Source organism: Gambusia affinis, linkage group LG13 (assembly GCF_019740435.1).
Source record: "Gambusia affinis linkage group LG13, SWU_Gaff_1.0, whole genome shotgun sequence".
In the NCBI taxonomy this organism is placed as follows: Eukaryota; Metazoa; Chordata; class Actinopteri; order Cyprinodontiformes; family Poeciliidae; genus Gambusia; species Gambusia affinis.
In genome coordinates this window covers 19,877,458-19,902,244 of record NC_057880.1, presented here as the reverse complement: position 1 = coordinate 19,902,244, position 24,787 = coordinate 19,877,458, and the positions used below count along the sequence as shown (strand labels likewise).

Sequence of the window (24,787 nt, the reverse complement as noted above, 5' to 3'; positions counted from 1 at the left end):
TTGTTGTCCTTTAGTATTTGGACCCCTTTGTTCCGACATCTCTAAATGAAGTTCTCAAAGTAGCAAAAAGTTACCTGTGTGTAACTCAGTCAGATTAAGTGGAAAGCAGCTGTGATGTCAGAGATCTCAGCATTTAGGTCTAGACTTTCACTGGTCCATTCTAATGCATTAATGTGTTTTGATTGAAGCCTTTCTAAATCTCCTCCTAGATGTTTAGCTGGTTTCCTTTACCCTAGTCTCAAGTTTTTTGCAGCTTCCATCAGGTTTTTCTCCAGGATGCAGGAAGCACAAATTTCCTTAATTTTGGAATTTCGGTTATCGGCCAATACTTACATGTGACGACAATCTTATCCCCTAATCTGATCTACCTCAGCAAAGGTCTAAAAAAAGCAACCACTGTATGCTTCTGCTCTCCCATGAGAGACATTTGACTGATAGACTTTCCTGCTATATTTAGCAGACACAATCGGTACTAGCCAAAATCAGAATCGGCAGGTCAGGCTTTTTAAAGATTGATAATCATTGGTGCAGCTTTTCTTAGGATATTTTATAACCTAAAACCTGCTGTAAACATGTCCCTGACCTGGCTGCTGTTCTCCTTGGTCTTCATGATGCTGGTTGTTCTCTAACAAACTTCTGAGCCCTTCACAGAACAGATGGATTTATATTGAAGTTATATTGCACACAGCTGGACTTATTTAGGTGACTTACACTCCACTTAATTCAGGGGTATTAGAGTTCATGGGGACCTCTTTCAAACTGGCAGATTTTTAGTCATTAATGAATCATCCTTTTCCTTTTTTCCCTCCATATTTATGCTCCACTTTGCCTTGGTCTGTCCCAGGGGTCAGCAAGTATACAAACTTGAGAGGCATTTCTGTTTTAGCTCCAACTAAGCAAAATTTGCTTAAAGCCGCATAAGATTCAACATTAAACAAATTATCTTGTTGAATTTTTTTTATTAAAGAAAACATATATATATAAACTTTTAAACAAGACTTTTTCCAAGAGAATGTAAAAATAAGAAAATTGTCAAAAAAGCTCATTTTGAAACTAAAAAATGAGAATGTCGCTTTATTTAAAAATGAAAAAAATCCTTACACTACTGCATGAAAACAGCATTTTTGATCAGTTATTAAGAGCCACATGTGACTCTGCAGCTGCAGGTTGCCTATCCCTGATCTGTCCTGACATGTAAATGGTATAACTTAGCACTGTGACAAAGGTATAAAAGTTTAACAAGTTGGAATACATTTGCAATAACTTTGTAAATTTAAAATCATTTCAAGGATACAGAGTGGCTTTTATTCTGGTTTCAAACCAAGTATGAAAAACTACAGTACTTGGGCATAAGTGGTGATTCACTCATTATACTTTACCCTTTTTTTTCTGTTTTTCATGTGAATAACTGATTTGATTTTTATTATTTTCCATTTTCTTTCTCACACGCATAACAGATTGGGACAGCTTGCCGGAGTTGCCGTTGTGTGCTGGAGCCAGACTAGGTTGGCCCAGGTCCCCTAATGTTCTAGGGTCATCCTCGGGAAGTGTTGCTAATCCCTGGTCTCAGTTTTAATCCTGTCAAACATATTCCCAAGAGATTCTCCTTAAACTCTGATCCCTGCCCTTCTGTAAGGTTTGGAAAGAAAAGCCCAGACCAACAAAGGGAAACATTGTGAGCGGATCATGGGGTGTGAAGGTATTTTTGACTCGATGCGAGGATGGCCAGCCGGCCGCAACACCATTAGCAGTAAACATATTTGGACAGGAACTTCGTTGGGAGCCTATGAAGTGTCTCCAGCTCCGGTTCCCACGCCAGCTACATGGGAACACGCTCATAATGCCCTCTGACATGTTCTGGCCCCACATGCGTCACAGACACAGACTCTGAACTCGATTTCTCCAGAACAAAGACGACTTTAATTCTCTTTTCATACAAAATATTTAATAAATATGACTTTTCAAAAAATATATTGCCAGATCAACACATAACTCTCAAGTTCATAACACAAAACAAGTCAGAAAGGACAAAGTGTTGCCAAGATCTTAAAGGGTTAACAAATGAGATCTTTAAAGAGCCTCGTCTTTTTTTTGTTTTTTTTTGTTTGTTTTTTGAAATGTGCAGAGAAACAAAGCGAACTCTACCAGAGGAAGGCAGTGTTTGCATCAGTGTTCCCAATGCCCCCCTGCTGTTCAAGTATTATGCCGACTAAAGCAGATGGGAATTCGACAACCATTGAAATACATGGGTGGGTGAAAAACTGAAACTGCTGAAGAATTTTTGTTCCCTTACGAGTGAATTTATATCCATTAGTGGCAAGCAATATGTCTGCCACCATGTCCAACCGTCGTAGCCGAAGGAGATCTTTTTGTCGTCCTAACCTCACTTGGTTTCAATTAAGGTCCTGGCAACAAATAATGAAATGTCAAATGTATTTGAAAAAAAAACAAAAACAAAGAGTGGAGTTTTCAGGCGTGTAAAGTTCCCGTCTCTTGTCTTCTAAATTTTGAAATTTGCCTCTTTTAAAAAAAAAAAAAATTGTTTTAAAAGAAATGGAAAGCTATCAGAACCTTCAAACTAGACAGAACATATAAATAAAAAGGAATGATATCTTTAAGGCTCTTGATTATTAAGTTAATAAATCAAATATACACAATGATTAATAAAAAATTTACATATCTACAAGTTCTAAATTGTCACATAAATTCTTCATATTGGCAGCAACTGCTGACACTGAACCATTTGTTCTCTCTTGCTCCCCCCAGAAAATTAAAATAAATAATAAAGTGGATTTTTTTTTTCCTCTTGACAGTTGCTCGAGTCTAAAAGCTGAAAAGGCACTTCCTCCAAATGAAACTAGAAGGAATTCAAACATGTACTAAAAAATAATTAGCTCTAGTGTCAAACACGTCGTGTAGTTTTAGTCATTCAACAATTATGCCAGAAGCCCCCTTCCATTTGTCCACTAAATTAAAAACCGGGGGCTGGAGGAGGGGGGAGTGGAAATGAAATGCACAAGAGGACACTTTTGCAAGTAGCTCTACGGTGAAATGTAGACCAGTGCCTTGTGTTTCCAGCCAACCAAAGCAACCGTCACTGCCAGTGTAAGCCAGCTTGTCAAAACTTAAATTAACACGGGGAATATGTGAAAATACTGACGGGGTCAACAAATGACATGACCGTTTTATTAACTACACATGCCGAGGCTCCCCGTTTTCACCCACCACCTGGGTGTGAAGGAATAAGGCTTGGTTGCACAGCAACACAGCTGTCTGCTATACGATGTAGTCCATCCTGTTTATGCTGTTTGCCGTCTCCAAGTCCCTGTTGTCCTGTTTATTAGTCCAGTTAGGATGCTTGGATGTTGGGTTGGGATTGGAGATGGGCGCCTTCTCGTCCCTCTCCACCAGCGTGTATGCTGGCTGTTTGGCGAAGCGGCCCTTCTGTAAGTGCCTCTCCTTGTCGTCCTCATCCCCTTCGGGATGATTTGTCCTTATTTTGGCGATGATCGAGTTCTTGTTTTCATAGTCTTTGATGGCCACCGTCAGGCCCACGTGCTTCTCTATAGGATTCTTGATCTGGTTGAGGTGCTCCCGCACGTTGTTGGTGGTGTTGTCCTCTGAGCCGCTCTGCAGCGTCCCGTTGTGGTTGCTCTGTTTCCGCCGCCGCCGCATGCACCACAGCAAGACGGAGACCAGCAGGAGGAACCAGATGACGATGAAAATGGAGGAGAGGAGGGGCACAAGGTAGTCTGATGGAGGAAGATGAGAACATGTCAGTCAGATCCCAAAGAACTCTACATAAAAAAACAACACTTTTTTTTTGCATTACAATGTCAATGGATGGTTTTCAAACTTCTTTACACATAAAAATATGTTCAAATTTAAATGGATGACATGATTTGTATTCAAATGTACAATATTGTTAAAGATCCAGTAAAGTACAATGAGGTGAAAGTTGAAGATTTGCCTTTAAAAGGCACTATCTGGTCAACAGACAGGCTACTGGTACTGCGTTGATGGACAGTGGACATGCAGAAGTCCAATCACTCTCCGAGTCCACTGAAATCCACGCAGCAAAGCAGCTCTGCTCTGAATCCTGAACTTCTGGCTAGACTTTAACACTCTGCTAACCGCCATCACATGTCAGACCTGGGAGGTTTCATGTGTAGGAAGGGAAGGAAAGGCTCTTCAAATAAACACATTTTTTTTAAGGTTTACCGTCATATTTGAGGTGTGGCATTATCAACTGATCAAGTGTGTGCACGTCTGGGAGAGATAGACTCGTTTCATACCAGTTTTGCTGGGTCTTGACACCTGAACTTTGACAATGGCAGAGAGGATTGTGTTGTTCCCGTTGCCCTTGCTAACCAGGTCAATTATTCGGTCTGTGATCTCTTTGATGGGATTGCGATCCAAACGATGGTCTTCAGTAGACTAGATTCAGAGAAAGGTTTCAAAATCAGATTTGTTTTTTTTTATACATCACATGTTTGATTGTTCCCCTTTAACCATCCAATATAACTCTTTCTAAGCCCGTCCCATTAAACATCTTTTAGTGCTGCTGGGAATTCACGCTGCTGGCTATAAATCAAAGCAAAGTTTCCTGAGAAACACATGGCAGACTGAGTGGGAGGAGGCACTTACCAGGCAGACGTGGATCTCGTTGCTGGCCGAGAACGACGGGTCACAGGTTATAGTCACAGAATGCTCCAAGGAAAAATTCCTCACTATGTTCAGGTTCCTCAGCTGCTTACAAACTCCTTCCACGGTCAAACCCTACACATGAAGAGATTAGTTAATGATGCGGCAAGAAATTAGGACTAAAACCAGAAAAAAAAAATTTTTTTTTAATCTTATGTGGTTCAAGCTTATCTAACTTAAATTACACAGCAAGTAGAGAGTCTGTCCCTTGTTATAACTAGAAACCAACCAATCAGGATTTTCTTGACAGATACAAATTCCTATTTACATTTCTTGTAGAAAAAAATAAAAAAATTGATTGCAAGTTTTTTGGAGACAACACATGTAGTTCACCATTACATGATGATCCACATTTATGCATTAAAACATGCTTTTATAGAGAAACTTCACATACAAACACACTTCTAATCACACACAGTTGTTTAGATTCAGGTGCTTTTCAGGTGCACTGGGGTGTGGTTGCCACTAAATGCATCTTGTATTAACTTGCACTGTGTATGCTGGATGATGTTATTATCTGTGTTGGTTGTTGTTGTGGATTCTTGGTTTAGTTTTTTTCTTCTTTCTGCAGGTGTAGAGGCAGACGTCCAGGGCATCGACTTGGATTCTCTTTATGCTCATTTCTCATTGTTACCTTTAAACCTTTTCCCCATTTCAGGTTAAATAAATTCAAATGAATTTCTAATAATGATCAACACGTCGCAATAAAGCTGTAATACTCTACTCATGAAGGTAAATCTGTTGGGCTTCACCTTGACTCTCAAACAGTGCTGAATGCCACACCACGGACAGGACACACACAAAAAAAAAGCTTAAATACAAAACAAACAAACATGCTTTTAGCTGATTTTTAGTAAACTCTAACAGTTTATTTGTACATTTATATGACTTTGATCCATTTAATAAATGTATTGATCAAAGAAAAAATCTGCCAGTTTCCATTATCTCCTAAAATTAATCTTCTAATGTGTTCATATAACTTTATTTCAATAACAAAATGGAGATTAAGACAACTCAATTATAAAGAGCTGGAATATTCACATGCTTTATGAACTCAACATATTTAAATGGCATGAATGAATTCTTAAGTTGCTCGTTATCCGGAGGAATGGCTTTCTCTAAACCTGATCCTTCCCACAGAGCTGATCTAATTCATTTACGACCTCCTCCCACAGGAGAGGAATAAAACAAAACGATAATTTAATCTCTTCATTTCTAAGTGCCGAGGAAACTTACCGTGGGCATGATCTCCTTTTTTAGGATGAAGGTGATGTTGGCGCAGCTGTTGTCCTGGTAAGAGGAGCTGGGGTGGCATTTGATTCGAGGCTGAGCGAGGCCAGAGCCCCAGCACTCGCCCAGCTCCAGGCAGGGTTTCACAAAGCAGTGGGCTTCTCTGAGGGGCATGCAGCTCTGATCCGGGGGGCATCCGCCTCGGCCTTTGGCGCCGAGTTTGCACGACTTCGGGCCGCACCACATCTGCAGTGGGGGGAAAAAAAAAAAAGACGTGACATAAATTACACAATCCTAAAACGTGATCCGTTTTGGGTTGGGTCACCCTTGATCACTTGTTCGGTCTGTCTCGCAGCTCCACATCATTTCACATTTTCTCCTTTTCCTAGCCCATTACGCAGTTCATCGTCAATGAGTCTCTTTGCCACTCTGTGGGTGTAACCCTACCAGCCATGAGGGATGAGGTCACACGCATTTCCATGCAATATCAGGGTTATTTAGGAAATGCCAAAAAGCATGCATCATGTGGGATAAACGCCTTAAAAGTGACAACAATGGTAAAATCGTACACTTCCGGATCATTTTCTCCCCTCCGGCTGCATTACTAAAGCCATTGTGGATCTAGTGATAGCCAAGCATGATAGCACAACCCCAAGGTCCGTTTGGCCCAGTGCGGCTGTGGGAACTTCACTCGAAAATTCATCCGACACCAATTATCAATACAGCCTTTGTGTTTCTTTACAAAACAAAAACTGTATCATCCCAGTATAGAATTTGACGCTCCCAAACCGGCTCCACCCAGATACAAACCGTGTTGTTGTGGATGAGTGGCGAGCCCTACCTACTGCCGAGAGCAGGACACACCCACCACACAACCTTTGTGTCAATAACCACTTTGTGTGAGGTTCCCCAGGGAGCTTCTGTCATCAGTAAACAGAGGCATCATGCACTTCACGGCTAAACGCTGCAGTATAAAGTTTCACTCAATGTTTAGGAAATGTACTTTTAATTTGGAGCACAAATCCTGATTGTTGATGCTCCAAACACCACCTTTAAAGATAAATGCATATTTAAGGCCAGAAAAAATATAAATAGGCAAACATAACCCCTTTCTTTTAGCTAAACCCCAAAATGATAAAGATAAAAGAACCTGGCATTTCAGTAAGCCAAATGTGTGCTGATCTAAATACATCAAGAAATGCCTACGAGAAAAAACTGGAGCTGCAGCAAACCAGATTGGCTGAGGATTAAATTAGGGCTCTTTACATAACTGACATTAGCTGGCAGTATTTTGCCTAAAATCTTAATCAAATTAGAACAGTTTTCCTCAAAAATGGTGTGTTAGACTTAGTTAATCTTATTTTGTAGAATTGAGGAAAGTGCAAAATGTAAAAATAAAATAAACATTTATTTTTCTTGGAAGAAAACTTCATAAAAAATAAGTCAGAAATCAATAATTTTGCTGCATCCCTAGAACAACCCCCCTCAAATCTCTGTTAGATAGGTATGTAAAAACAAAAAACAACTTGCAGTCACCAAAGCAACAATTTCAGATGCTATCAACATCCTAGGTTGTTGTTTGGAGTGTTGTCAGAAGAAAGAAAGCCTTTCTGTCCTACTACTGTGAATGTTAACTAGTAGAGTTTTCTAAAGTCTACTGGGACTTTGATTGCATCTTGTTCAGACGAGACAAAGGCACAACCACTCAGCAAAGAAATTCTCCAGGTGGGTTTGTGATAAAACAATGGATGAATATGTCAAAAAAATATACATATATCATGCTCACTGTTAAGTACGGTGGATTATCTGTGATGCTGTGGGCTAGCTTTGGAAGAAAAATAGCATCACATTTTAAATTACAATTTGGCAAATTTTTTGCCAAGAAAAAAAAAAATCTGTCTTAATATTAACTCTCTACATTAATACTAGTGTCAACAAATATGTATCAAGTAATTTTAGCAAATTTTCCGATTAACCAGGGTGCCAATAAGTCTGTCCACCACTCTGTGTTTTGACATACCTTTGTGCACAGCACTTTTCCATTGGAGCAGTGACAAATGTTGCAGTCTTCTTCCCAGCTGGCTCCATCAGGGGCAACATGCCCATTACTAGAGCAATGCTTTCTCGTTTCTACGTTTTAGAAAAAAGAAAAGCCAAACAAACAAAAAAAAAAACCATATTGTTAGAAACTTGATTGCAAAATAATCTGCTTACTTTCCCCATCCTGCAAGGACATACTGTCTTGACAGTAGAGTCCAGTTCTGTCTGGGGGACACAGGCAGCGATATCCGTTGATCTCGTCCACGCAGGTGGATCCCAAGGCGCAGGGAGAGGACTGGCACTCGTTAATATCTGTTACAGCGAAGCAGGGTGAGAGAGGAGAAATTGTTTGTTTATGGAATAAAATGCACAGGCATGCAGAGTTCAGATATTGGGTTAAGTTAAATCAGTGCTCAAATCTAATTCTTTGGGATCATGTGTCATGAAAACTGTGGCTTTATGCACATATATCTAACAAAAAAAGAAAAGGAAAACTAAACAAGCAAACGGGCCTAAAATGAGCCTTGGACAGCCCCCCCTGTAGCTTTTATAGAACGTCGTCATTAGCAGGTATGCAGGAGCAAAAGGTTGGACTAAGCAGAACAAAGGGTTTGCAATGGGAAAGAATGTGGCCATCTGAAAGCCTTTAAGAGGGAAAACAGTCTGAGTAATCAGTGTCAGAGAGCATGGCTGATTAGCTGCTGGCTCGCTAAGCTGCTTTACCCCTGGGGACACCAACACGGCCCGGTGGAGTGACACCAAAATGGCTCAGGCTGGCCTGCAGCCCGGCGTTCAGATAATTGGCTGACTAGACCTTCCGTTTGCAAGTGACTGATTGTCCGGCTGCAAGCTGTGATCCGACTGACTGACAGGCTCAAAAGTAAAAATTCAGCGATCAGAGTTTTGTGGCAGAAGTCTGAGCTTCTAGAGGATTCGGATTTCTACTTGAGGACTATATCAGTAAATATTTTTCCGGCCTTCTTACCCTAAATTGTTTGCTTACCAAAACAAAACAGAAGTAAGTAGTTTGTACTGTCCTTTCACATAACGAATCTGTGACTCAGTAAGTTAACAGGTTGCAGAAAATATGATTTCCAGATAAATGGTGTCATAAAAATCTACAAGCCTCCTCTGATTTCACAGTTAAAACCTCACAGATTGTGAAAACAGATAACCTTTCAGTCTTCTTCCGTCAGCAATGGTGTCCACACTGAAGAGTGTTGCCATTACTTAAGAGCGTTTTGATGTGGTGCATTCAGAGATCGGTAAAAGATAGGATTTTCTACGTTTCTGAGCAGCTTGGAGAAGCAGCAGAATAATCTACCAATTTTGGTCATCACAAGATTTGTCGTTCCAGGTTTTGTTTGAGACATGTACAGGGAAAGTGTATGGGTGACCGGATGCGTTTCTGGGTGTATGGAACGACCCCGACCCCACTCGTTGCTGTGCACTGTCAGCTGGCTGAAAGAACACAAAATCCAACCCCGAGCAGACTTACTGCTGCATACATCTACTAAAAAACAGGCATAAAGTGAAGGCAGGTTTAATACTCACTGATTCGACAGTCTGGACCGGCGAAACCTGGGGCGCATTCACAGCGGTACCAGTTATCCCCGTCTACACAGGTCCCACTGTTGTAACTGAAGGTTTAAAACAAACCATGTCAGGTTGGATTTCTTTTTAAACAAACATAAAATCAGACTCTCAATAATGTAAGATATATGAATCAGTTTTTTAGAACTATATAAATAATGGGAAACGTGTGCTTAAGAATCTGAAAGCGTTTTTAAGCAAGAGTCACACGTGGGAGAGTTTGCAAAACAGGGTTAGGCGATTGCATCCCAGGAATGAAGGGAGGTGTTCGTCCCAATTCTCAGCAGGAAGAAAGCATGCAGGTGAGGTGAGCCACACAGGAGGAGCAGCTTGTTTACACCAGTTGAAATCTACAGGAAATGTTTGGCTTCCACTTACCATGGGTGGGGACTGCAGTCGTTGGTATCTGTGCAAGAAAGAAAGAAGGAGGGAGGGAAAAAAAAGAGACAAAAACTTGTGAGTGCGGTGTGATTTTCTCTCTCTCCACCCTCATGTGGAGGTGCTCGGCACACATTGGCAGCAGAAAAGCACGTCTGAGCTTGCGATCACAGAGGCATAATAGGTCCACACTGCCTGATCACTGTGTATTACTACCAAAGCACTAAAAAAAAAAAAAAAAAAGACCGTACACCTCCACGCCCTGATTTCCCATTTCTTTCTCCCCCCTCTGAACGAGGAACAGCCGCAAGAGGAATTTATGTTCTGGACTACAAGCGTACAGGGCAGGGATCCCAGGAAAGTTGGGGGAATACAGGAAGGCTGTAGAACAAGCAGACATGTCACTGTTTGGACAAGAATGCAACGACAGAAAGAGGGATAGGGCTGGGGTGTGGGACCGGGGAAGAAACATCTGTCTTCACTTTTCTCTGCCCTTTCTTTCTCTCTCCTCTTCTCATGGCCAGCATCAGCCATGGAGAAGAAGGAGAAATTTAAAAAGAAAAATTAAAAAAGAGGGAAAAATGACTGCTGGTTTTAACGAGACGCAGAACTTCACCTTTGCATTAAGCAGCATGAGGTTTATGATCATTTATTCAGCAATAAATGTCCTTCTGTGTTCTTTCCACTTACTCTGAGTGCATGTGGGACCCTCCCAGCCTTCCTTGCAGACACAGGTGAAGGAATCCCCCTTCACCACGCAGGTTCCTCCGTTCTCACACGGGTTGGGCAGACAGCTTGAGTTTTTGGCTGAGAAAGAGAGGGGAGGAAAGTGATAAATGCAACTGCCATTGCAGTGACACACCTTAAACATTAGATGAGTTGGTAAAAAATGATTCTCGGTGCTTCTCTGTTCAGCTGTGATGTGTGCCATCAGCGTAATCAGGGAATTTAAGCCGATATCTGTCAGCACTCAGAAATGGGCGGGGCTGAAGATGGGAGAACTGAGGAGTACTGACAGAGTGGAGGGATAAAATTCATCGCTGTAACACCAACGGAGCTGATGAGCATCTGAGACAAGACAGGGCTGAGCTATAATTTATTTAAATTAGATTTTATGTGTAATCAGTGGGTCAGCTGCACTCCACATCTTAATTAAATTAATGCTTTACAGCCAGGTCTCTGCTGGCATCATATGAAGGTAATTCAACGTTTTAATTCAGCTGTATTGAAAGTTGAAGGACAACTGTTAAAGTTGCAGGACAACTGCACTGGAGCTGCTGTGTGACCAACACTAAGTAGAGTGTACTTGTGAAATGATGGTTTTCAAAACCTCTGCATATAAAATGTGTGACTTTTTACATGCATTTTTGTTAGGAAGAAAAAAAAAAGAAAAAACATCCCCAAAGCATGATGCAGCCACAGCCATACATAGCTCTGTGCATGTAATTCAAAAAGTTAGGACTTGTCATGCGAGGAAAGATTGCCTTTTCTCTTGCCACCATTTCATAACAAGACCAGATCTGTAGAGTGCATGACTGATAGTTGTCAGCGGGTTCTCCCACCTCAGGTGTGCATCCGTGCGGCTCCTCCAGCTACCCGAGTGTGACTATTGTGTTTTGGTAGGCTTGCAGAAAAGCTGCACAGCATGCAGTAATCATCGCCAGTTTGGGAGGATTACCACATTTAAAGTGCAATGCAAATTTCGGCTCCCAAATAAAATATCTGGCTTGATAGACTTTTTCTACCGTTGACGCAACACACAATATATTTTATTGGCTGAGATGCAGTCATAGTTTCATATCAGGACAAGTTTTTCCAGATATCGTGCAGCTCTGGTTTGCAGTTGTGCCACACTCTTTCCATTTTCCAGTGGATTGAAGAGAGCTTGGTGAGATATTAGGATCTTTTTTTTTTTACTTATCCCAGCTTTAAACTTCTCCACAACTTGCCCCTTGACCTGTCTGTTGTGATCCTTGCTCTTAATGCTGCCATTTGTTCACCAATGTTCTCTAACAAAACCTCTCAGAACGTCACAGATCAGCTGCCTTTATACTAGGGCTGGGAGATTAATCGATTTATGGGATTTATTTTTTGAAAAATCACATTAAATATGAAGGATTTACACCAAGCTGCAGTGCCTGCTGCTCACCTATGTTGCAGGTCGTGCCCTCCCAGCCTGGGGAACACTTGCACTGGAATGCGTCACCCTCATCATGGCAGGTGCCTCCATTATTGCACGTAGCTTCATCGCACTGGCTTTCACCTGCAAAGTACGTGTGAAAAATCTCAGGGTTTTTAAGGTAATAGATAATTGTACAGCCATGAGCACATACCATAAGCCTGCACGGACAGACAACACGGGTGTGGAAAATAAAGAAAGGGGAAAAAAAAAATAAAAAATGGGGGAGGCTCTTACGTGAGTGGCAGGTTTTCCCCTTCCAGCCATTTTTGCAGTCGCAGAAGAAATCAGACACCAGGTCTCGACATGTCCCTCCATTATGACAGGGGTTGGTGCTGCAGTCATCTATGTCTGGAAATATTAGATGGGCGTGATTTGAGGGCGGCATTTCAAACGGGCGATGGAAGACACATTTTTCTGTTGAGACGGTTTGAGTAGCGACATGAGGTAAGGATGAGGCGGCGGCATGACTCACTGATCTCGCAGTGGTCGCCCTCCCAGCCGTCGGCGCAGATACACTGGTAAACGCTGACTTTGTCGATGCAGGTGCCTCCGTTGTGACACGGGTTGCTCTCGCAGTCGTTTATGTCTAGAGTTTGAGGGAGACTTGGTGAGATCGACCGTGATAGTGCAGAGTAAATGTGATGCTGCCATAGCGACAGTAAATTCGGCCGTACTCTCATGGCAGTAGGTCCCTCTGAAGCCCTCCTGGCACTCGCAGCTGAACTGACCCCCTGCTTGGCTCCGGCAGCGACCGTGAGGTCCACACACATTTGACGAAATGTAGCGCTCTCCTCCTGGCGTGCTGTTAGATGCCACCGCGACAGTACAGCTGTCAATCACTGCAAAAACACGCCGCCGCCATTAATGGAACAAGTTCTGACCAGAAATATTAAAGATGGATTAACAATTAGCTCTCAGTCTGACGATTCAGAGACAGGGCTAACATTCACACCTTTGACCTATTAAAACCACAAACTGCACCGTTTTATTTGAGATTTTCTTGTACACAAACACAAAGAAGTGTGCAATTTTTATCTGTAAGGAAAATGTTTTCAAAAAACTTTCTACAAATTTGAAAAGTGTTGCATTCAACGTGAAATATCTGAATGAAAAAGTAGAAAAGAACAAATTTGAGAGAGAATGAAAAAGTGTGCAGTTTCCTCATTTTTATTTAATTTTCTTTATTTTCCTTGGTCTAGAAAATCTTTTTAGTCTATTTAGTATGTTCCATAAATCTGCCAACAAAAATCTAATTTTCAAAAACAAAAAGCAAGAAGTGACCATCTGCATCCACGCCACTATTATTTAATTATCTTTTTTGCTTTTTGATTTGTGGTCAGGGGCCGCATTTGGACATCTCTGGTCTGCCGGATTTTCTTCCTTGATCATCCAATCTTTATCTCTATCCATCTTCTCAACAACTCTTAGAGCATCCACTCAGCATGATGCTCCCACCAGCCCAAAAAGTTAATCCGACCAAGGATTCTTGTTCCACATGTTGTCTGAACCGCAGAGTTTCTTTGCCACTCTTAAAAGGCCAGATTTGTGAAGCGTACAAGTAATAGGTTTTGCACCTAGGCTGTGTCCCTCTTTTCCTGACCTTTTAGTTATCTTTAATAAGGTTACAGTTCTGTTGCATTTATACCATTGCACTTGAGTTTATTTGAAAGTATTAGAGTAGAGGGGGATTAATACATATGCACGCCACTTTTCATATTCTACTTTTGTGTTTATCTACTGCATAAAATCTGAGTAAACTGCGCTCAATTAAGTTATACTGTGACAAAATGTGAAAGCTTCTACTCGGCTCTGCGGCAGTGGGGGAGAAGGTCATGGTAGGGCGTTGATGGGACAAATAGCGATAAGCGGTCATGCTTTCCTAAGCAATTTAGAGTGACTGTGTTTTTTCTACCCCGCTAAAATCCCCTCCTTTCTCCCTGTCTGATCAGGTTATGCGCATGAGGTGAATTTGCTTCCTTGTAAATCACTTAATTTGTGCCAAGAGCGCAGAGAATCCCACTGTCTGGTATCTGCCTCTGTCACTGTGGTTGGTCCACTCACTCAATTACATGAGCAGGCACTGAAGACTGTGCGCACTCATTGAAGGGGAAAAGAAGAGGTAGCCCACCAAGTCATTACTGAGAACACACACGGCGCTTTCGGGCTTCTGCCAGATCTTCAGGAAATTTCTGCACGTTTGGGCTCATTGGGAACGGCTTAGCTTAGAGGAGAGAGCATCAAATCTGCTTGACTTCGCCAAGAAACTTCACTGTATGAAAACTAAGTAAGTATTGCTCTCGTGGGAAAAATGTGGGTGAAGTGTTTCACTACTGCACGGTGCACAGATCATCTTTCAGCAGCTTTCTGGAAAAAGCCTGTGGTTGCTGCAAGCGGGAGATATACCTTTACACGTGGTGGTGCGACAGTGGTCTTTGAGGTGGGAGCAGTTCTTTCCCTCGTAGTCCTCTGGGCATGCGCAGAAGTAGTCTCTGGCCCGGTTGTAGCAGGGCGCTCCGTTCTGGCACGGGTTGGGTGAGCAGTAATCTATATCCAGCTAAGGAGAGAGAAAAGGGATTGAATGGTGAGCAGAGAATGTGATAACCGATATAGTTTCTGCTACAGAAAACAAAGCAAATCCCCATGAGCATCCTCCACTTGGGCCGTGCCAGGAAACAACACAGATACACACACACACACACACACACAAGGCAGGGATGAAGAGAAGAGGGGAGAAAAAACAAGGCAGAGACAGGAGCCGTCCTCTTGAGTCAAAACTTCAGTGTTGAGGAATGCTTCGCGCTGCAGCCAGGAGCAGCTTCTAGAAAACCATCCATTTTAAGAGGGGAGGACTGGAGAGCAGCAGGAGTTTAACAGGGTGTGGCTGTAAACGCCACAATACTGCAGCCTCACCCCACAACGGGTTAACAGAACCAGTCCTACACAGTTCCTCAAGATGATATTACAAAACTATCAGTTTGAAGGATGGATGGATGGATGAAGGTTACAACTAATGGTATTCATGAAACTACAGGATGGATGGAAGGATTCAATTAGTTGGAGCAGCTGTGTTAAAAATTCAGACATTTATCGTCTTGCTAACTGTACAAAGACTAAAAAACATTTTTTCTATGTTTTTCCTTCTTCTTGCATATCCACCTACACCTTAAGGATTCATGTTTTTTTTATGCGAACGTCTCACCTGGCACAGGTTCCCAGAGAAGCCGGTCAGACACAGACACTGGAAGCCGTTCACCTCGTCCTGACAGCGGCCGCCGTTCAGACAAGGCGAGCTGGCACAGTCGTCCACATCCCTCTCACAGTGCTCGCCAGCAAAGCCTGGGGCACACGTGCAGCGATACCCGTTCACCAGGTCCTGAGAGAGGCACAAACACAGATCAACGTCGGATGCATGTGACCAATGGCTCCAGCTGAGTGGAGCCCAAACAATAACTGTGAGAAACCAGGGAGCAAGCTGTAGCGGGAACGACGGGGGTGGGCGGTGATGTTACGATTATTTCAACACATTTTCCTGGTACAGGCTCAACTGAGTAGAGCTTACTGTAATTTAATCTGGTGAGCTGGAGAAAAGCGTGTTCCTCCTTTTAAAACCCGTCAAGTCACCTTCCTGATTATAATTTTTAACAGAAACAATTCAGCTTCTGGTTCGAGGAAATCTGATTCCGATGCATCAGATTCAAAAGGTCTACACACCACTGTTAAAATGCCAGGTTTGAAGATCCTGTTTCAGACTTTACTAGGAAGCAAACTGAAGATCATTAATTATTCTGGGGAAACAAGTACGTAATCATTTAACATTTGTCCATACGCCAAATCTCCGCAGGCACAGATTCCCAAAGACAGACCTGACAGAAACTCTAGTAGACGTTCTCCGACATTTCCTCATTCAAGCTTTAGAGCTTAAAAGCACCAGGTGGATCACTATGTCAAAGGTCAATCAGGAGACTGGTAGAAAATAATTTTCAAAGCATAAGATATAAATCCCTGTGAACACAGCCAGCGTTAAAGGGTTAAAACCTAGAACATCTGTGGCATTACCAAGTACTGGATGTTGATGCATCGTCTATAAAAAAAACCCAGATCCTAGAGGACGCCATAACGCCAACAGCAACATTAAAGAGGCTGGATGTGTAGAACCAGTAACAATTATCTCCTTTATTCTTCACAAAATAAAAAGTTGATAGGTGTGGCAAGAAAACCAGTTGGGCAAACAAACCAAATCTTATTTGAAGTCTGCAAAAACATGACACTCTGATGAAATTTAATCCATAATTCAAAAAAAATATGTATGGCAGTGAGAGCACCATACCATGTAATAGATGTTCCTTAAGCTGGAACTGCAGTCTAAAAGAACCCAATGTTTGCACAGAACCACCAAACTTCAGAAGATTGAAGAGGAAGACAACGCCCCAAAGAAAATGTCTTCACCAGAAGAATAACATTTTTGAAAGGTCCAGGCAGACCCCAATCAAGTTTTAATAGGTGTGTAAACTTTTTATATTCGTTGTATTTATAACCGCCCCCGTAAAATTCTCTGTTATTGAGTCAAAGCTACAACCCGACCAAGCTGGCTGGTTTCTGACCCGTTACCTACCTTACAGGTTCCTCCATTCAGGCACTGGTCCTTGCAGTCGTTTATGTCTGCATGGGAAAAAAACAAAAACAAATCAGAGGATTAATTCTAAACAGATCTGCTAAATAGTTAGTCTAAGGAACAAGTCTCTGCTTTATGTTCCTCGTGCACAGGGGCTTTAAAAACATTGCTGTGAGAATAAAGTGCACGATGTGAATGAAGGGAATGCAAAAGGAAAGAAGAAAAAAAAAAGTGCACAACAAGAGTATTGAGCAATCCAGGCGGCTGCCAAGTGAAACTCAAGCTCAGATTGTTTTGAGCCCGTCCTAATCACCACAGACACACACACATACACACAAAGGTCTAATAATTGAACTGCAGACAAGTTTACACTGCACAAGCGTCACTGTTTGCTTCATGCCTTCATGTTGCAGCTGTAAATTCAGCACAGACTGACTGAATGGAAATTATTTCTAAACACCAGCCAGGAGTTGGACTTGTGTCCCGCTCAACAGCTGCAGCTTTCAACTCACTGGTGTCACAGTTCTGCCCCATCCAACCAGGCAGGCACTCGCAGAAGTAGCTGCCAATCAGGTTGCGGCAGGAGTTGGCGTTCACACAGGGCTTGCTGTCGCATTCATTGGCGTCTATCAGACACGTCTTCCCCATCCACTGCGGAGGACAGTGGCACTTGTAGCCATTCACCAGGTCCTGACACGTCCCGCCGTGGTTACAGGGGCTAGGGGAGCAGTCATCCACATCTGCACGACAGCAGGTGGAAGTGGTTAACCTGAAATTATGTTTTCTTTGATTCTGTTAATTGTTGAGACGTTTTAGATTTAGTCTTACTGATTGTGCAGGACGGGCCGCTCCAGCCCGGCGCACACTGACACTCGTAGCCTTGAGCCGTTTCTGAGCAGCTCCCTCCATTAGAGCACGGATTGGAGAGGCAGGCGTGTTCGGCTAAAAAAATAAATAAATAAATAAAAAAATTACAAATTATATAAGAAACGCATCGTTTTATACAACAGAAATACATTTTTCTCATTTTGTCACATTAGAAGTAGATTTTATGTCTTAGATCACTATAAAGTAGTGAAAAAGCAAAAAGTAGAAATTGCCCTTCTTCCAATTCTATTGTAAACAAACTACACATTTTTTTAATGAAATACACCAGCCTAATTTACATACAAAAATAATCTGTAAATCATTTTAGATGTATTCTAACATGATAGGTGTCCCTGTTTTTGTTGTTATTTTTTAAACCCTCTTATTTAGTCTTTTTTAATAAATGAATGTGCCCAATTCTACCTCAGAGTAAAAGTTATCGGATGTATGTTTGTGGTGCTACCTACTGTCAAAGGTTACTTTTAAAATGAACATAAAAAAACATGGTTATTAAAAGTTTAATAGTTCAGGCTGGTGTTGAAGTTATTAATTTTACTATTTTAATTTGCAAGTGAAGCAGATTCCACTTCACATAGTTTTAAGCATTTCACCATCAGTCTAGTGAAATAATCTGTACTTTTCTCGAATTGTGGAAACGAGCCACACAAAATCGCACAGCAGACACCAATTTTTTAGGGTGTCAAAGTTAAGGGGGTGAATATGAATGCATTCCAAGAACATCAAAAAATAAGATTCTCATCCTTCCACGTCACAATTGAGCAGTAATATTTATTTTTTTATCTATCGCATAAAATCCCAATTTACCAAGTCAGCCAAAATTCCTTCCTTTATCACTACAACACATCCATAGATCATCTTCCCCCGCTCCAAAAGCCCGCCGTTAAAAACCAGCTCCAATCTCCCTCTCACTATCCGCCTCAACAGCGTTGTCCGCCAGGAAACCATACTTCATGCTATGCTGACCTGACCAGTGCAGCGTGACTTCCCTCAGACTCCCCGCCATTCTAACGGAGAGGCGCGGACGGGTTTAAGGATGAGCGCGTCCCAAATGAATCAGAAATGAATGATTTACTCCAGAAACAAATAGAGCAGTGAGGGGTGATCATCTCTTGGTATGCCAGGAGGAGGGGGGAGGGGCTACCATAGTCCTGGTCAGCAGACCTCACGTTACAAAGGGCATCGTTTCCTGACATCCCGGCAGTTAAGCTGTCAGCACCTAAAGAGGCTCAGATTTAATGAGAAAAATAACCATCTCCATGGTAAATGTTCACAACAGCTGAACCTTAGCACCGCATTCATCTGAAGAAGCTAAAAGGACGACCGGCCTCTGGAGATCAAAATCAGTGGATTACCTGACTTGGGAAGAGGAGGAGAAGGGCACTTACACTCAAGTGGAAACAGATTATTGCAAGTTACCACCTCCTCTGATTACAAACCCAGAGCACCTCTGACCTTTAGTCTGCAGGCTCACAGAGCCCAAACCTTCTAGCTCTCTGCGGCTGCAAACGTCTCTTTGAAACCCCTCATTAATATCCGTCCCAGAGCCTCACCTCTTTCACAGTTTGCTCCAGAGTAGCCCTCAGCGCAGGTACACTGGTACTTATCAGGTCCTGTGTTGATGCACGTTCCTCCATTCAAGCATGGCTGGTGAGTGCCGCAGTAGTTCAGATCTGGATGAAAGTAGAAATTAGGTTTTAAAACATCCATTGCTCTATAGTCTATCAATAGCCAGATTTATATGATGTGACCTTAACAGAGAGTAACGTTAACATGACACTTCTTCTACTGAAAAAATAACTCAAGAGGGGGGAAAAATAGAAAATAAAAAAACGTGCAAAAGTGATTAAGCTAATAAATGTTCAGACACATTTAGATTTAATCAGACTGAAACCTTGAATAAAGTGCCATTAGTTAAAACCATAATTGGCAGATAAATTGCACAAGATCTTATTGTACAAATGTATCAGTCAGGAAAGGATACAAAACATTTTTACATCCCTTCTAGGTAAATATACCAACACCTTGGCACAGGGAGTGACCAAATATGGGCCAAATATTGGTGCTCTTCCACATGAACAGAAAGCACCTGTTTATGTCTGGGTCACATACAGACTACATAATTTGTGTGAGAATCCATTTTGATCTGGTGAAATAAAACCTGAATTTTTTTACAACAATTCATAAGTGTACTTTAGGCACAAAAACAGCAATCTGTTAACAAAAAAAAAAAAGAAAGAAAAAAAACATAAGACCAAAACACAATGGTGGCAGCATAATACTCTGAGGTGTAACTGATATAGTTATGGATTCATCAGCAGAAAACTACAGCTATAGGACAGCTTATTGTCATTTTTTTGCAAATAATCTATGTGGTCCCTGAGAGGGGCTAAAAACAAGACAGCTCCTCACAATCTGATTTATGTGAGAATTTTTTATGTCAGAATGAACTCAATCATGAAAACATTTTCTTTAACAAAATATTTAAGATGCACAAACTTGAACAACCAAGCTTATGAAGTTTAATATTTAGTATTTTCGTCCCAATATATTCATTTTCCTTTTTTGTTGCATTATTAATGATATGGGTTACATTTAAGGTGGTTTTCATTGTTTTTACATGTCAAAAACCTGCCACTTTAACCGGGGTGTGTTTGTTTTTGAGATCCACTGCAACTGTGAATGTAGCCAAAGCTAAGGAGAGTGAGCAATAACCTTTATCACAAAGGTGGCCGCCCCAGTTGAGGTCGCACAAGCACTGCCATGGCTCAACGCAGGTGCCGTGCACACAGCCTGGGTGGGGGATGCATTTATCGCAATACAGGCCCTGCCATCCATACAGACACCTGCAACACAATCAGAAACGAGACAAGAGGTCAAAAATAAAAAACTCCCGCACGTGCAGAATGTTATTTACAACAAGGCCAGATAATCCCCATGGCATCTGTAAACATCCTAATCCTCCACTTATTCCAGATTCCTTCCTAATAATCTGATCCTAATGAAGTACACAGCAGCATTTGCAGCCCAGGAGCTGCACGGACAAAACAAAGAGGCAGTATTCACACAAGAATAAACACCACAAATACATTTTAAGCAGCCGAGTGTTTATGCAACTGCATTTTTACAATACTTGGGCACAAGGATAGATGGGTGCTTTAGCATTTTAACCAAACAGAAAACAAAGAAAAACACTAAATTATAGCTCCAGTGGGACCTTTGGGGTGGCTAACATTAGCATGCGACCAGACGTTCCCTTTAACGATGCTGTGCCTGCGGCTTGGCACTGGCGTCACTAACAGAGAGGAGCGCTCAGCCCTCCTTTCAGCTGTTTCACTGCTGCTCGTCTTGGTTCCCATGAGTCAGTGAGCAGGCCGGTGCCTCGAGGCTGAGAGCAGGAGGATAAACTGTTTGCTGACCACTCAAACGTTAGAGTCCATAATTACACCGATAACGTTGCCCTTTTTGTTCTCGGCTCCATAATTGCAACAGCGTGACTGATTTGTCCGCACTTTGGAGGTGGCTGAGCTGCGATACTGTTGTTGCTGTGGAGCCTATAGTGACAGGAAACAGTGTCCCCCTGGAGGAGCGGCGCATTGATTAGCCTCAAAAAAACGGGTGGAAAGTAAAAATAAACATGGTGCTTAAGTAAACACCAGTCCACTCTGTGCTCTTAAAAATGGGCAAATCCTCTATCAGAAGGTTTCAAGCAGAAGCTCAAGTTACTTAGTGCAATGAATGTGACTGCCTGTAGCATGTTTTATTAGCATTACAAAGAGAACCTGTAGCTTCTGTGTGCAATTCCCTAACAGACCTAGATTTAACGGATATAAATATTTCTAAGCATTTCGAACCAATAACAAAAGTTTTAAGCTCAAAGGGATAAAGGAGAAATATCACTCTTTTCTGTTCAGCTTTCCCATTACCTGGTAAAAGTATTTTTCTTTCTCAAAGTTTAAATAAACCACAGACATGCCTGAACACGTCATAGAAAACACACACCTTACAAATAGTTTTTTAGATCTCTCATAATGCAATTTCAGTTTTCTTCACTTTGCAAAAGAATCTTAAAGTGTTAGCACACCCTGATAGCGGGTAGCTATGATGCACTCCCATTTCCAATTCCAGCATGTTTCATATGAAAGAAGAATAAAATAGATATTCTGTTTAGCCTTCCACCCATCCGCTGAAAGTTTGCTCTCTCTCGCCTTCTTGCAGCGGGAAGGCATCAAAAACATGTCTGGACATGTTTGAAAGAGACTTTCTAAGCATTTTATGACTATTTTAAATCCTTACTGATCAAAACTTTGCCTAGATTTGACTTTTTGACTCTTTATAATAGCATCTACATTGAGGAGTGTTGAGGATTGGTTTTTGTTTTCCAACTGGTCTGAGACGATTAGGCTGAATTCCAGCTAACAGCTGATATTTTGATGCATCATCATACAAGACATTTTCAGTCACATCATTTCTGTGGTTTAACATCCCTTCAGTAATAACTTAAATGTTATAACATTGAATATCTACAATAATGTCAGCATAATTCACCAGCATCCTGAATATTCTGTAATGGATCAAATCAGTTAATCATTGGAAATCATTTCGGTTTTTATTCTTTATCCAAATACAACAATACTACGAATCTCGTCATATTAGTCCATGCCTAAATATGACATTACGTTGTACCCTGCTACTGAATCTGCATCAGCAAATTCCTTCATAGTTTTCTAAGAGAACTGGGACTGAAATGAAAGAAAAAAAAAAAAAAAAAAAAACACCCTCAGGAATATCATCTGCTGAAGAACTGCAGACATTAAACTAGGAACAAGGAGGCTGCCCTCGCCTGAAGCGAGTGTTGCTATGTACTGCTGTTATTAAACACACCGCAACCGTCCCAGTGGTGGGAAACGGCTCACTGACTACAATAGCAGCGGACCTAGCTTCGAGAGTTTAAACCCTGAGCTTTAAACATAGCCACACCTGTCAGAAGACTAAAGCGAGTCAACCTCTTGTTCTGCCAATAGCAGCACAGGCTCCTACAAGAAATCTGATTCAGTCAAAAGCTTGGGAAAAACAACAAAGCTGAAAAAGGCAAACACGATCATGCATTGGTGAGCGAGTTATGGCCAAATCAGACAGCTAAAGCAAGCAATGAAATCCTGATCTGTGCAATGAGCTGATCACCAGGACCTCCTCCGAGACGAGGAGATGTAACTGCGCCTCTGATACCCATCTGTGCTTGAGCTTTTCCTCTGGCTGTGTGAATAAATAGCATTAGAAGCCATTAGCTACACAAAAAGGCTCATCCCAATGTTGAACCAGATTTGACTGATAACTTTTGCCATGTAAGCAGATCAATGTCATTTTTCTAGCACTGAATTGTGGCTGTTTAGCATCGTCTTGGCCCAGTCTAGCAGCTTCAATCCAAAACTCAGTTAAGGCCTTGGAAACGGTCCTGGAGCTCAGCTCACATCCCCTCCAAAAAATGTATACACAGTGCCAAGATCTGATTGCAGTTGGTTGTTATTGATATTAGATAGTAGGTTTAGAGTAATAGGGGTTGAATGCAAACACTTTCTAGATTTTTATTTGTAATGCATGCATCCTAATTGTTCCACTTCCAAATTGCATTTTTGCTTTGGATGATAAACAACATGCAATCCCAATAAAATACAACGCAAAACATGAGAAAGGTGACAAAATGTGCATAAATTCAAGTAATATGAACACTTATTCATGGCCCTGCACATGATAAACTCTTGAAAAACAAAACTTAAAACAACCTCAATACATATGAGCGAGATGGTATAAAAATGGGCAATTTTATGAACATCCCAAATTAAAGGAGATTATTTTCATTTCAGAAGGATAAATTGAACATAGCAACTCGAGACACTTACTTGCATTCACCTGGCTCTTTACACGATCCATGTTCAGTGCTGCAGCCTTGTCGACAAATAGCTAGAAGAAGAAGACGAGGATTTTAAAAAATAACTAGATTTATATTTAGCTTGATTTGGTTGCGTTGTAATTATAGCAGTAAATGTAATTACTATGTTGTCTGTATGAATAAACACAGCTGCCAACACCCAGGATTATAGCACTGTAAAATGTCTAATCAGAAACTGACTACTGTGCAGACTGATTTTTTTATTTTTTTTTTTAACATGAAACATCTGTACAGAAGGATAAAAACGGATAATCATGAAACGTCTACAAACGGAGAGAGACCCGAGACAAGGCATTGTTGAATGAAACAGACAGTGCATCAGCATGAATCACAGATTATACAGTCTGCATGGTGAAGTTTTTAAAGATTTGTTCATCAGCATAAAACCCAACTGCCTGAAGCTGCTGCCCGTCACCATTTCCACCGCAGTGACGTGCTTAAGCCTGCCACCTCCGCTGGGCTTACCTGTGTTGCACTCCGGTCCAGACCAGCCTTCCAGGCAGGTCTTGTTTCCATTGTAGTCGCACGTGTAATGTCCGAAGAACTCGTCTCTGGGCCGGCAGAACTTGTTGCAGCCGAAGCCGTAGTAGTGCTCGTCGCAGCTGACCCGGATTTCGTACTCGAACTGAGCGACCGGGCCGTTGTGAATCAGTTTCTGCCACTGTGGGCTTGGGTTGATCATGCCCGAATGAGAGGCTTTCTCTATCAGCTTCCCGTCAGAACCTACAACACAGCGACATCAGCACAATGAGAACTTTTTTCGCTGTTCTGCAAATGCTTGAGAGAACAGCTGTGCAGAGTGCAGCGTCCGACATTGTGCTATTGGGTGTTGTTAACTTGTTAAGTTCTCGACCATAAATTGGGAATCCGAAACTGCCTCAAAAATCTCTGACACAAATTGCAGGAGATCTCTGATACAGCAGATTATATGTAATTAAGGCTACTATGTGTGCTAGAAAGGAAGAAAAGTACAAGGAGGAAATGCAGGAAAAAAAAGGGAAAAGGATGCCTTTAATGAGCGCTTTAACTGCTTTTTTTTCTCACGCTCCCTGTCCAGCTCTCACTGGTTGGGTTTCTGAACCGAAGCTTTACAGCCCATGGATGATACTGGTCTCTGATGATGCTCTCTGCATCTGCTCAGGCGAGGACAGAACCGCAGCCGCCATAAATTACAGTGCGAGGACACTGATGCCTCAGTCACTGCTGGGAGGGC

General features: G+C 41.8%; 1 protein-coding gene across 1 annotated transcript in view; it reads right to left on the bottom strand.

The window, feature by feature from the left end:
- Positions 1 to 1,897: 1,897 nt before the first annotated feature.
- jag1b (jagged canonical Notch ligand 1b) overlaps positions 1,898 to 24,787 on the bottom strand; it is a 36,769-nt gene continuing 13,879 nt past the window's right edge. Inside the window, exons 4-25 of the mRNA XM_044136225.1 lie at positions 24,040 to 24,297; positions 23,525 to 23,585; positions 20,340 to 20,470; positions 19,178 to 19,297; positions 17,568 to 17,681; positions 17,252 to 17,479; positions 16,740 to 16,786; positions 15,327 to 15,500; positions 14,531 to 14,681; positions 12,802 to 12,966; positions 12,600 to 12,713; positions 12,362 to 12,475; positions 12,095 to 12,208; positions 10,636 to 10,752; positions 9,946 to 9,973; positions 9,529 to 9,614; positions 8,173 to 8,286; positions 7,955 to 8,064; positions 5,941 to 6,180; positions 4,648 to 4,779; positions 4,296 to 4,437; positions 1,898 to 3,752 (exon numbers count right to left, since the gene is read on the bottom strand). Of these exons, the coding sequence (XP_043992160.1) occupies positions 3,277 to 3,752; positions 4,296 to 4,437; positions 4,648 to 4,779; positions 5,941 to 6,180; positions 7,955 to 8,064; positions 8,173 to 8,286; positions 9,529 to 9,614; positions 9,946 to 9,973; positions 10,636 to 10,752; positions 12,095 to 12,208; positions 12,362 to 12,475; positions 12,600 to 12,713; positions 12,802 to 12,966; positions 14,531 to 14,681; positions 15,327 to 15,500; positions 16,740 to 16,786; positions 17,252 to 17,479; positions 17,568 to 17,681; positions 19,178 to 19,297; positions 20,340 to 20,470; positions 23,525 to 23,585; positions 24,040 to 24,297 (3,236 nt within the window). The 3' untranslated portion in view covers positions 1,898 to 3,276. The remainder of the gene's footprint in view (positions 3,753 to 4,295; positions 4,438 to 4,647; positions 4,780 to 5,940; positions 6,181 to 7,954; positions 8,065 to 8,172; positions 8,287 to 9,528; positions 9,615 to 9,945; positions 9,974 to 10,635; positions 10,753 to 12,094; positions 12,209 to 12,361; positions 12,476 to 12,599; positions 12,714 to 12,801; positions 12,967 to 14,530; positions 14,682 to 15,326; positions 15,501 to 16,739; positions 16,787 to 17,251; positions 17,480 to 17,567; positions 17,682 to 19,177; positions 19,298 to 20,339; positions 20,471 to 23,524; positions 23,586 to 24,039; positions 24,298 to 24,787) is intronic.